This window comes from Pyxicephalus adspersus, chromosome 1 (genome assembly GCF_032062135.1).
Source record: "Pyxicephalus adspersus chromosome 1, UCB_Pads_2.0, whole genome shotgun sequence".
NCBI classification, from domain to species: domain Eukaryota; kingdom Metazoa; phylum Chordata; class Amphibia; order Anura; family Pyxicephalidae; genus Pyxicephalus; species Pyxicephalus adspersus.
In genome coordinates this window covers 30,168,376-30,182,591 of record NC_092858.1, presented here as the reverse complement: position 1 = coordinate 30,182,591, position 14,216 = coordinate 30,168,376, and the positions used below count along the sequence as shown (strand labels likewise).

Sequence of the window (14,216 nt, the reverse complement as noted above, 5' to 3'; positions counted from 1 at the left end):
AAAAAAACTAATCCAGTAAATATGGTTTCTTGATAAACAACATTGCAAACCCTAATTTACCTAAAAACAAATTGCATATTACTCCAGAAAGAATGAAGTACGACCTACTCTGCTTCTAATCAAAAGGTCATAATGCCGAAAAACCAGCTGGTGACCTGGAGGGTCAGATAGATAAGACCTCAGGTAGTTGCTTCTTTTGGAGGTTTCAGGCACAGGTATGTTCCTTTAGGACATTTTTCCTTCAAACCTTAACCCTTTCACGATCAGTATTTTTAAATCTTTCTTGCCCTGAACATCTTTTGGAGCTTCAGTATGAGACTTGACTAAAAGAGGACATACACAGTTGTGGCTTCCGAAAACAATCAATGTTCCCACAGCCAGGGGCATTTTTTCATTGGGACTTATAAAGTCGCAGCAAGAGTTAGGACGAGTTTAAATGTACCTGTCTGTACCTTTTACATTCTTAAACCATCCTGCCATCTATAAAAAAATTTTTTTAACACACTCTTGGCAAGAAAGTTACAGCTTGTATGTGATAACTAAATCATTGCTGACATAGTGATCCCATAATTGGGAACTGCAATCCATTTGATCACAAATGGGCCACAAAGCCAGCAAAATCCAGGGGTAGCTGTGCATAGTGTGGGTTGATAGAGGTCAAAGATTAAAGCATCCACAGCATGCAGGGGGCACAAATTTACAGAAAAGGGTCAGATGGGGCTAAATATACTTCTCATGCTTTCAAAATTACCAAACATAGGCTGACCTGTAAGCATGAGGATTTTTCTACCACAGGCATAAATTTTATAGTACCAGAAGCCATGTAAAAAGTGCCCACAAAAGTACAATAACTTTTAACAGGGAATTAAACTCCATTAATTGCTACAAAGCCCCCCTTACAGCAATATATAAAATATATATATATATAAAAGTGTAACAAGTTTTAAATATTTATTTTCTAGTAATAAAACAACCTCTGTGTTAAAAAAACTGCCCAAGGAAACATATTTGCTGCTCAAGTGATTGGCTTAATGCTTGTAGATTTTCTCATTACAACACTAAGATTATTTAGCTGGTAATAATGAAGGCAGAATCAATTTTCTGCACTGATAACTTTGTTTTCTTGTTTTGGATAATGGAAATAAATACTCTGCATGCTTTAAACGCTGGTGATTTCTCATCACTTCCAGTGGTGTGTGACCCCCATCTTTTGGGCAATTTCTTTTCCGTAGCACCTGCATGGATTGCAGTTAAAAGTTTTGCTTGTAGTTAGACATCATACATCATGTACTATGAATAAATGTCTATTTTCCTAAAAACCCTAAACTGTGAAGTAACTGGAAACTTTCATTAGTCTTACTTCTATGCACTGTTAATATAAAGCGATAAGGTCTAATATAAAAGGGAACTGCTTGTGCCACAACTTAATGAGAGAGACAGTCCAAGTCACATGGTTTGATTCCAGAAGATAAAACTAAAACTGAACACAGAATCTAACAGTAATGACACCGCAAATGTGATGAGTAACATTTAGAGCATCTATCAAACACTGGAGGGTTTTGTTTAATAAACTAAGCAGATCACAACCTAATAATGGTCTGACATGCCATAACAAACCTTAAAAAGTTGTCTAGACTAAAGAAAAAAAAAGGATTTTGCTAGAAGAGTGCTACACAACTAAAAACCCATTCTGCAACAATTACACTACCAAGGAAGAGGACAGGGTGGCAGTGTGTCATTTTTTTCAGCATTTTTAGGGTATTCTCAAACTGTGACCTGAAGTCTACTTTTGTCTTAATGTTTGTACTAGAGAATCTCCAGGAGATGGACTTATAGGGAGTCAGCAAAATAACTGTGGGTGAAATCACATTAAAAGAAATACTCATATTACGCAGCACTCGTCATTAAATAGGGGTTGTAAATGACAGACAGATACAGACAGTGACACAGGAGTAGGAGAGGACCCTGCCCAGGAGCGCTTACCATCTAGGAGGTGGGGGAAGTATCACACAATAGGAAGGGAAAAATGTAGTGGTGGGAAGTAGTAAGGGTTTAAGAGACAAAAGACGGGTAGGCAAGTTTGGGTTTTAAGAGCTCTTTTAAATAAGCAGAAAGTTTGGGCAGCCCTAGAAAAGTCTTGGAGCCGTGCGTGTGATGAGGTTATGAGTGAGGAAGTCATTAGTAGGTCATTGGAGGAGTGAAGAGAGCGGCTAGGGGAGTATTTTTCTATCAGGTCAGAAAAGTAAGTGGGACAAGAACTGTGGGGGGATTTGAAGGCAAAGCACAGGAGCTTGAATTTGATTCTAAGGTGAAATGGAAGCCAATGAAGGGAACTACAAAGAGATGCAACAGAAGAGGAGCGGAAGGAAGGATGGATGAGTCTGGCTGCAGCATTCATAATAGATTATGAATACTTTTATTCTTATTATACTACTTTTTACCCTTATAATACTTAGAACAGAAGCTTATATTATACCAAGTTAGCACAAAGCTATTGCTATTCTGGGGGCACTTAAACGTACCTAAACTTAACATTTTCACTTTACATAAAAGGGTAGACAACCCTCATCTGTAAAGGAAAAATATTTATTTTTATAGGTGGTGTTTTTCACATATATATCTGGGCGATGTATATTGACATGAATACTTTCTTTTTTAATGCAGACTTAAGAGGTTAATTTTAGTTGTGGACTGCATTCTAAAAATGGGTTTTAGTACATGGAAATGACCAACCTGGAACCAACGCTGCAGCTTGCTAAAGTCAGAAGTCCACATCTGCATGTCTTTTACAGGTCAAGAACATAGAAAGTAAGGACAAAGGTGAATAAAGGTCCTTGAAGGTACAGTTGGTTTTTGGTAGCAGTGTACATAAGAACTGGGAGGGGAGGGCAGGTTAGGTATAAGCATAAAGTAACTTGGAGAATTATTTTTGGGGGTTCATTAGTTTAAGTGCTTTAAAAGTAAGTACAGAGTGTTACCTACAGTTGGGGTAAGGAGGTAAATTTTAGTGTTTGGAGATGTGTAAAAACGAAACTAAACCCTGCTAAACTCACCTGTCCTGACGCAGGACACCATCTTCTTCTAACGTGTGATCTTCAGCCACGTTAATTGCTGGGCCAGGATGACTAGGTGCACAGAAGTTCGTTCAGTACTTGCAAACACAGAGGAAGCGGAGTAACGTGACGGTTCCATGGAGTGATCAGGCAGGTAAAAATGCTTATTGTAGAAGCAACACCAACATCTCTTTCTGCAATAATGCCCTGACTGATCTAACATAAAAATGGAACTTTAATTCTGATTTAAGGTTAGAAGAGAAAAAAAATATGTAAAAAAAACGCAAAGGTCAAGTGACATACTACAATGGTGGAAAACCTTACAATCAAAAGGCAAGTCAATTCACCCCATAAGTCAAAGAGAGAAGAGTGTTCTAACCACAAGGAAGATGTCAATTGAAACTGATATTGTTTGTGCCTAGCCTGCAAAGTTGAGTATTATATATAGATAGAGAAAGAGAAGAAAAGACAGGCTTTTAAATAGCACAATTATATATGTATTGTTTATTAAACAAGAGTTGTATTTTTTTGTGTCATTTTATAATTACGTTGCTATTGCTCACAAAATCACCCTTAATTAGAGTAGTAGGACTGTGTTAGCGCTAGGCTATAGCAGAGGAGTTATGTCTACATTAGACTAAAAATACCTCCTATTTAATAAACAACACATATATAACTAATTGTGCTACTTAAAGGCCTGTCTTTTCTTCTTTATCTATATACAATATCCAGTCAATAATTCAGTTTTTAGAATCCAGTGAGTGGAAGAAAACGCTTAAATAAGAATAAAAGCAGCAATATTCTAAGGTGCATTTGCCTTTAGGATATTTAATTGCATGTGGGCATTTTGACACAGGTTAATTAAAATCTCCATTGCTCATAATTAAAACTACAACCGTCAGTTGTGTCCTTAGTTGCATAACAGCCATCCTTGTTTAAAGCTGGCTGCTCCAGTTGTGCAGTTACAGCAAATTCTCCAGATGCTTCTTTATTCTGGCATGGGAATAATATACCGACCACACTGCCTTCTATAGAGCAGAAGATTCTCCTAGGACCACTAACACATGGGTGACCTTTTTTCATCTGTTGTGCCAATGTAAGGAAGAATTAAAGCTAATGCTCAGATTAAAAAAAAAAAAAAAACAACCATTATTTAAGTATTTATATTTAATATAAAAAAATTAAATCTTCATTTTATTACTACTAACAAAAGTATGAATGTCTGCTTCATATAACATGTTCTTCTGTTCTATAAGATCGCAAAGCACCGATGCACTAAGCTGCACTTCTACCAAGCCAAAACTAAAACCTTAAATAAAGCAAAGCTGAAGTCCTGCAGAAAAAAAAACTGCTGAGATCAGATATTTTGGAGGTAGCAAAGTTTCTTTAAAAAAAAAACTTCTCTTGGCTCCTATTAACTATTTTATTATTTCAGTGTCAGAAACAATTACTACAAATAAAACACATGGACCCAGAAGATTCCTAAACAGGGAATATTTCAGTAAATGACAGATTCACTGCTTTATAAATACACCCCAGGAAGTATACATGCCATAAAGTGCCAGAGATTACCCAGATCTAACAATATTCCTCTGAGTATTATTCAGCAAGGTGGGTGGAAGAAGGTGACCAAGAAAGCAGAGCTGTGGAAGCAATGATTTCCTTTACAAACAACCATTATAATATTATTATTATTATTATTATTATTATTAATAAACAGGATTTATATATTGTCAACATATTACGCTGCAAATGACAGACAAATACAGATAGTGACAAAAGAGGAGGAGAGGACCCCGTCCAGAAGAGCTTACGATCTATGAGGTAGGCAAGTACCACTATAGCAATTTCATATGTCCAAGAACTAAAATAAATCCGATTGCTTGTTACTTGTTCACCCCAGACCCTTTTAGCTGGGCTCACCACCCGGCAGTTTTCAGTAACGACCCGGCTGTTTCTGGATGGATACTGAAGAGTTGGATCACAATACAAGAGCTTTCCAAGACTTTCTGGGTTGAACACCGAAGAGCATAACAAGACATTTCAAAGATGATCATACTGATCATGAATCCATCTATAAATAATATTGCAGTTAAACTTCCAATTTCTTTAATCTTGTCAACATCTAACACATTCTAAATGTGTCCTCGGGCTAGTTTTTAATAACTGCAATCGAGATGGCCAAAGACTGGAATGGATGGAAGATGGCAGACCAATCATATGTTTCCACTTCCTACACCACTCCAAAGCTGGAGTTCCAAATTGCTCCTATAGCGGATTTAAAGCATGTGATAAAGCCCGGAAAAAGACGCTCCTGGGCATATGGTTGCCGTAACCACATGGTAAATTGACGCTCCATCTGAACAGATCCCTAGCAAGGTAAGTCCCAGCAATACACGGTTGTTGGCAAATCTGAATTGAAAAAATTGAACATGTGTGACTGGTTACAGACATCTCAGGACATTGATGTGAAATTCCAAGCACTGAAATAAAAATGAAACCCCATTAGATACCCAGTGTCATAAAATATACGTGGATAGAATTTGTAATTCTGTTTGTGCTGTAAGTGATCTAAGCAACCCTGGCACAGCTGAGATAGTTTGCAGACAACATTGACTTCCACAATACAGAATTGTTATAATTTCATCTGTGTGCTACTTGTATTGGAGATATACATTGGGCCCCGGCTTCATTGTCCTGAGCCCAATATATATCTCCAATACATGTAGCACACAGATAAAGTTATAACTCTGCGTGGAGTTTGCAGGTTCTCCGTGGGCTTCCTTCGGTACTCCGTCTTCCTCCCATATTCCACAAACATGCAGTAAGGTTAATTGTCACCCCCCAAAAATTGAACTTAGGCTGTAATAAAGAAAAATGAATGAGGAAGGGACATTAGATTGTGAGCTAATTTGAGGGACAGCTAGTGACATGACTATGGACTTTGTACATTGCTGTGTAATAAGTTGGCACTATATAAATACTGGATGATAATATTTAAAGTAGTGTTGGAAAGACAACAAACCGATTCACTTGTCTTTATAAAGTTGTGAATGTGACATTCATCAAACATTTACTAGTGACTATCATTTAAAATGATGGCACCAGAAAGATTTGCCCGTAGGGAATGTTTGATGAAGGTCAGGTCAACAATTTTATGAACTTGCCCGTCTTACATTCTAGTGCCAAGAAGTGGCTACTGAAGAACCTACAGAGATTCATTGTGGAGGGAAAAGGAGAGACAATGTCCTATACCTGGAAGTACCTCGGAGTATTTCTCATCAGGCAGGAAAGCAACCTGTTATACACTATATGGCCAAAACCTGACCAGAACACCTAATATATGCCCAAAGTATATTCACACCATTCCATACGTGCAAGTTGAGCTGAATACGGTTAATACCAAAGCATGCAGTAAAAAGACAATGTAGACAATTTTGAGCTTTCAACCTTGTGACAACAATTTCTCTTTAAAGCGTTCCTAAACTCAGAATTTTCACTTTACATAAAAAGGTAGACAACCCTTTTATTTAAAGTAAAAATTCTCTTTGTGTTTTTTTTTCTTTGAAATGCAACACCCTTTTAATACAAAAAAAAAGGGGGGTGCAGCACCACCGCTTTAATTCTCGATTGCCTAAGCAATCAAGAATGAATGGGAGCGCAGAGCCTCCCGGGATACCAACGTCAGGCATACCAGGAGGCTCTTGGCTGCTCCTTCTGCACGTTTCAGCCATCTCAGGAATGCACAGAAGGAGCCCTTTCATCGATAGGAAAATAAATTGCCAATCTCACGCATGCGCAGCGAGATCGGCAGGGTTTTTCCAATTTACATCAGCCAATGCACCTGCACAGTGCGAGATCGGGTGACGTAGGAAGAACGCGGAAGAAGTGAAGATGGCGGCACTCCCTCTGCACCGAGCTGAAGACGTATACCGGGAGGACGCGGGACCCGATAGAAGAAACCTCCCGACGGATGGACTGATCTGGGGGATTGAAGGTAAGAGCAATTTTATTGTTTTGAGTTAGTTTTGGGTTTACTTCCACTTTAAGCATACTGTACCCATGTGGCCTTAAAGACTTTTTGCTGCGAATTTCAGGAGAAGAAACATTGATAGCCCTTCCAGAGCCACGACCTCAACCCATTATACACTTTTGGAATGAACTGGAATGCCTATTGAGTTGGGTCTCCTAGTCCACCATTACCCGACCTCACAAATGTTTTTTCATAAATGAGCACAAATTTCCACCACCATGTACAAGCTTGCAGAAAACCTTCTCAGAAGAGTGGAGATTGTCTATCAGCAAATGGAAGGCCAACTCCATACAAATGTCTGTGGTCTTGGAAAGGGAAGCGCGACACGATAATAGAGATGTGTTGACAAAATTCATAAATAATGAATAGAACTGCAAGAAAAACATAAAACTATACCACAAGCTATGAACACTGCAGAGGTGTGCATGGACACCATTGGTAACATACAATATGGAAGAAGACAAGATAAAACAGAATTCAATAAGCCAAACCTGAATAATGTACAGACATTTCTCTTTACCGATACAGGACCACGATGTACACATTTATTATAGAATTCATTAACCCCCGAATGCCTTGTGGTTCCATGTGCAGCACAACCAATGCAAAAGACCTCGGCCTATCGTCTCTCCACGGATCAGATACAAAGAAAATGGCACCAAAATTTGGGGGGTTTTGTATGTACCACAATACAGATAAATTCAAAAGTTTATTAAATTACACATGAAAAAACATCAAACAAATATGTGAAAGGTTAAAATCATAAATACAATTGTGGTAATACTATGTACGTACCTGCCTCCAATGTATTGAGATTTTAACCTTTCACATATTTAAACTGTTTGATGTTTTTTTCATGTGTAATTTAAGAAACTTTTGAATTTTATCATTTATTTTTTATTATTTCATTTTTTATTTATTTGTGGTACTTACAAAAAAACAAAACAATTTTGGTGCCATTTTCTTTGTATCTGACATTTGAGGGGTGTATACCCCCAATCAATATTAGGATTTTGTTCATCATTGTGTAATGTCTCTATGAATGAGTATAGTACTGGTCTGCAAACGATATTGTATTGCAGTATGTAACCACCTAGGTCAGGGTCGGTCAATATATTTATTATGGGGGGTTAACAGAGGGGCCGGACATCACCAAAGGGCCGCACGCAAAGTTTGGAAAGTAGACTGGAGACACATTACATAAGACTGTGACTATTAACTTTAGAGCCCACAGGGCCACAAAATAAGGGCCAAAGGGTCACATGGGATCATCGGGCCACAAGTTGGGCACCAGGGAACTAGGAGTGAGAAGAAAAGTCATTGGCTATAATTCAAACTTTAAAAACCAGTCCTCAGTCCACATGGGTGGACATACGGGTACAACAATTAGGACTAGGAGCCTTGACCCAATGGTAATGTTATCTTTGGCGACAACTAGCCCAGGGGTGCCATGCCGGACGATAAATACTCAACTTCCATGACGTTATTTCTTCCCTTGCTGGACGAGCGATTCGGCGTTATATTGTAGAGAGCCGATAGTAATTCTTACCCGAATATGAATCCTGGCGTCTCACCATGGACAATTATTTGTCCCCCAACTAAAACATCTGGGATCCGATCTCCTGCCCATACACAGGCAATTCATTGAAATCCAAAATAAGTGAACCAAGAAACATTTTATGCTGTGTGTAGCTTTCCGTGCATTTAAGTAAAAGTATAAAAATAAAAGTGTAAATAGTCATAAACATCTCCGATTCCATCACGCCATGCCACACACATGTGCTATCATTCACCATTAGCTCTGACTGATATCAGGGAGATTTGTGGCTCTGTTGGTGCTGATCACATGACTGGGCACCCAGATCTGCCCATGTACCCACATCTGCCCATGTACCCCAGGCCTTGGCTGTCCAGGGATATACATGGGCTGCCAGGCTGACATTTACCATGGGATCCCCCTGTGCCATCTGCCAGGGCAGCAGCCAAGCCCTGCCATGGCAAGCAGTGTGCTGTTGCTGGGTGATGGGATAATGTGCTGGGGTCCAGCTGCTGGCACAGAGCAGAGCCCAGGGAGAGCAGATCACAGTGCCAGGGATGGACCCTGTGCCCCGGGTCACTATGGGCGCTTACCCCCCATTCCCTCCAGCAGTCTGTCACACAAGCCCGGCTCCCTCCCTTCCCTAGCAGGCGGCGTGCAGCCCCCGGCCGGACCCCACTCACCATTAAAACTTTGGCAGCGCTCTCCAGCTGGGCGATCACTTCACTCGCACCCAGCGCCGCCATCATGGGCTCTGTTCAATGACGCGCCACGCGGTGCAGTGTGGGATAAAGCGGGGAGCTGAGCCAATGGCGGCCCTGGGGGAGGGGAGGGAGCTGGGCACCGTCCTCCTCTACAGAGTCGGCAGAAGTTTGGCAGAGGGGGGTAGCCAGGTCCAGGCCGGGCTGGGGGTCGCTGTGGTGACAGGGAGGGGGAGGAAGGGCGCCGGGGTCAGTAACCTCCACAAAACAAGTTCTTTTTTTTTTTTTGTAACATTTTAAAGTGCTGCCGCCTCCTCTGCGGACATCTTGTGGGCTGGGGCGATATTCACCCATAGGGTTGCCAGGTTTCACTTGTCAGTGGCATATTCACACAGATCTGTGGTGTGGCTACTGCCAAGTGGTTGCCGTAGGCACCTGGCGGTGTTTGCAGGTGGTTGAGCCATGAAGCGCTAAAAGAGCGTTCACAACTTCTAATGGGAAAAAACATGGCGTTGGTGCTTCTTCCTAATAACTTCTTCCAGAACTCAAAAACTGCTTACAAGAAGTGTGAAAGTGAATTACAAGTCAAATGGAACAAACCCGGAGCCATTGCTGCTATAATAACGAGGTGGCAGGGCGCCAATCGGCTTTGTGTGGTGCCAGGGTGCTGGTTTTGTAAAACGGAACATTAAAAAAGTAAACGTAGCACATTAAAAAAGTAGAAAGCCATCGCTCCCTCCGCGCTCCTGGTCCAGTAAGTCCTGGCCCGTCCCATCTTCTCTCTGGCACAGACTGGTCACCGGGCGCCTCCATCTTACACCATAGATTGGGTGACACACGTACCTAAAATAAAGATCCATAAAGGAGCTGAGCAATTATTATTAATAAACAAGATTTAAATCGCAACAACATATTACGTAGCGCTGTACATTAAATAGGGGTTGTAAATGACAGACAGACAGTGACAGGAGGAGAGGACCCTGCCCCGAAGAGCTTACAATCTAAGGGCTCAGTATAATAAGCACCTTATATTAGCTCCAAGGCTGTATATTCAGCTCACCTAGACCCCAGTACTGCTGATGTGTGGGCAATATGATCTCCTCCATAATGCCTTAGTGTCTCAATATGCAGATAGGGAATGTGGAAAAATGCGTCGAAGCGAATCTACAGACTTGTGGCATGCACCAAATCATGAAAATGTCCAATAGATGTTTGGGTGAATTTGTAGATTCACTACTCTGGGGTATGGAAGTTGTAGGACTGGGTGGGTGAGAGTAGGGGATCAGTGTGTAGTTTTTGGCAAGCATGCTCTGGACTGTTATTGATCATCCCATTGTCAGGCCACTGCTGCAGTGCTCATGTGCTGACAAAGTTGCTGCACATTTCTTCTACTATGTCAGCAGTCACCAACCAGTGGTCCCCAGCGGATTCAGGAGAAGGAGCCTGCTAGGGTGGTGCCTCGGCCAGAGCCACAGACCATGTCTCCCATACGGATCGCAGGCTCGGGGCAGTGAACGGGCTGTGACTCTGGCTCAGACCTGCGAGAGTATGTGAGTTCCCCACACATGCGCGGTCCGGAGTCAGTGAAATTAGTGGTCTGTGACAACCAAAAGGTTGGCGAACACTGTACTTTAATGTGATGGAACCTGTGCTCAGGACTGCCATCAGGAATTTCAGGGCCCCGTATTAGGTAAACTTCCTGGGCCTCCTCCCCCATATCTAAAAGTTCCAGCAATAAAAACTTAAGCTCTTTTGATCAGAGCCTAAAACTTCATGCTTGCAAAATCCAGTTGTTAATAACCACAAAACTTTTCTGTCTTTGAGGATTCAGGAAGGATTATTGCTTGATATCACATCACTGAAGAATGCAGTTTTTGTCCACCATAAGTGCTATGGCCCTTGATGAATGAGGAATATTATGTAAATGCTTTGTACTTGAAATGTAATAAATTTCTCCTGTTAAAAATCAGCCACCTGCTTTGTTTTAGGAAAAGCTGGTAAGAAGAGCAATGAATATACATTCACATATTTTAAATGTATATGTATAGAGAATCTGTTACTTTGCCTGCTCAGTTTTCTCTTGACGACATTCTTGTGACGATATTATCATTCAGCATTCTTCTCATGTTGGCATGCTGGCCATGACGTGATCATCTCCACTTACCGTAATAAAATATTATCAGATATCCCCCTTCCTATAATTTACTTATATTGCCAAGCCCATGAGAAACAGGTTTATATCTGTCAATTCAATATATTGTGTATATAGCAACAAAAAAGAATTACACAAAGTAATACATAAATCATATGCAGACAGAAAAGGTCCAAAGCCCATCATGGGATATAGGATTTTCTGCAGTTCTGGCTGCAGTCTCTTTCACTCTAACATGAGACAACCTTAAGCAAAGATTTCTATGCAACATCAAGGATTTGTCGTGTTCATACCCGTTTTCCAGAATGTCCAGGATGACCTATGGCACCAGTACTTATCCCTCCTAATATTCAAGACGAAGCTTCTCTAATCTAAGATTCAGCTATTTGATCTATTGATTCTAATAACAATCTCAACATACCCCTGAGGAAGCTCTGTGACAAAACACAACGGGGTATGAGACTATTACTTTATGTATTTCTTTTTTGTTACTATATACACAATATATCTTGTATTACCAAATATAAACCCCAGTTGTCACCTCCTTTATTTGAATTTATGCTTCTCTGCCTATTGTCAGATGCAAGTTCTGGGGCCTTAACTGTAAACCATAAAGTTCCAACACAGTAATGGTGTGTGAGTGTAGCGTTGGGGTAAAAGGTCCTGTATGCCAACAAAGACAGACAAGGATATTGTATATGGTTTAGACCCACAGCTTTGATAAAAACAATCTGTGGGGATATATAGTGAAAGTATCTCTGGGTACGTGGCCTGTCAAGAGAACCTGTCACTTTCCACTAATTGGCCAATGGCTGAAAAAGTTATCAAATTTAACTAGCCAAATATAAATGAATACTGTTGCAACCTATGTCATGAACACCAAGATCACGTGACCGGATATTATGTTCATTTACTGGTGATTGTATATAGTTTTTTATTGACACCTTTTATTGAATGTTCAGTTCTGTATGGGTAATTCAGGAGAAGGTAGCTGACATAGTGGTGATATGCTAACAATTAGCTGCTGCAAAGCCTTGATAAAATCAGGATATTCTTTTAAATTCCAGTTCATATCTCAGTTACGTATATACTGACCCGGGTCAGTATTATACATTTTGTCCTGCAAGTTCCAATCACACCCAGTATTCCACTTGACTTCCTCAATAATAGCAACCTTCCCCTGTGCAAGAGATAAAGAGTCTGTTTAACATAACATTCATAGCATTCTGCCTGACCTTTCTGTGTTCCCAGCATACCCACATTATAAAGGGAACCAGACTGCACACATCAGTTTGATATACTTCTCTCTTTCTCTATGGCAGGATGAAAAGGAAGTCCTGGAGGTGTGAAGCAGCACAGACACAGCAGTCCCTAACATAATCACACCTGTAGTATGTCTGTGCCTTTTGTCATATTCCAGGCCCAATATAAAAAAAACAGGGTTATGCCATTAAATAATAATCTATATTCTATATCTATATTCTCTTTTAGTCTCTTGTAATGTTTTGTAGAGCTTGGACTGGGATAGGGAGGACAACACTAAAAGTCAAATACACAAGATACACTTTCATCAGCTTCACTGATAAAAGTGTATCATCTGCGGTCTTGGAAAGCTTTAATAAATCAGGTATATTGAATGGGTTCATTAGTTAGCTGCTACTTCTGTCCTGGGCATCCACATGCTGAGACCAAGGAGGTGACCAGGCTCTGCTGCTGTAAATGTAATAGGAAAATGTCAGGTCACAAGCCTGGTACAGCAAGCTGGTGTACATGTTAAGACAGGACAGATAGAAATGCAAAACCTTTAGGAGGTAAAATTGCCCCAATATGTACATTTTATAGTTATATGTACCCATTTGCTTAAAGTTTCCCTTTAATGGGAAGATGTAGTGTGAGATATGAGGTATAACCTTATTTTTAGACTATATCTGAATTCAAGTAAGTCACAGGCCTGGAACAAGCATGTAATAAATATTATAAAGTTAAATTCTTTATTTGTGTTCTTTTTCCAGGTAAGAAGGTCTGAAGGTCTTCCGTATGACAGCCAGATTACCAAGCAATAGAATGTAAGTCAATACATTTATTACATGACTGTTTTTTTTTTTTTTTACAGTAATACCTGTCTTTAAATTCAGCTTATTCTTCAATATGGTGAATCCACAGACACCACATGTCAGCTGTGTAATGACCATGACAGTTTAGTAGAACTAAAAAAATCCTAAATAGTTATTGTTGTCTAAGAGAGAGATCAGAATATAATTTACTAACCACCCGAATAAACTAGACCTGTGGGTGGATGTTAGGATATTGAATCTCCATGCCCAAGTATTGGCATATACAGGGAACACCACCTGTTTCTTGCTCATAATCATTAATCTCTTTATTATTGAATAGGAACAAGTATCTAAACACAGATAAAATGTCTACAAATCCTGCCCAGTGAAATTATACTCAATATAAGTTGTCTTGCTAATGCATGCTCACCAGGGTGTTGCTAAACTTAGGCACCTCTTCCATACTATGATGTATGTGACATATTTCTGACTTTTTAAAGCTGTACTAAGTAACCTGTGATGTACAATAAATACTCCTAAACAAAGGTTTATTTGGGTTTGTCTCAGTAGCTGCTGGTTGCTTGGAAGTCTCAGACTATATCAATTACATTCTCATTTAAAGAGGATTTGGACAAAGTGCTCTTTTTATAAATGTTTCCCTCTTCAATTCGCTGATAAAATTCGAT

The 14,216-nt window shown here is 40.0% G+C and overlaps 1 protein-coding gene across 1 annotated transcript in view; it reads right to left on the bottom strand.

The window, feature by feature from the left end:
* Window positions 1-9,391, bottom strand: part of XPO4 (exportin 4) — a 64,092-nt gene extending 54,701 nt beyond the window's left edge. The window contains exon 1 of the mRNA XM_072405042.1: window positions 9,307-9,391. Coding sequence (XP_072261143.1) covers window positions 9,307-9,372 — 66 coding nt within the window. The 5' untranslated portion in view covers window positions 9,373-9,391. The remainder of the gene's footprint in view (window positions 1-9,306) is intronic.
* Window positions 9,392-14,216: the final 4,825 nt, after the last annotated feature.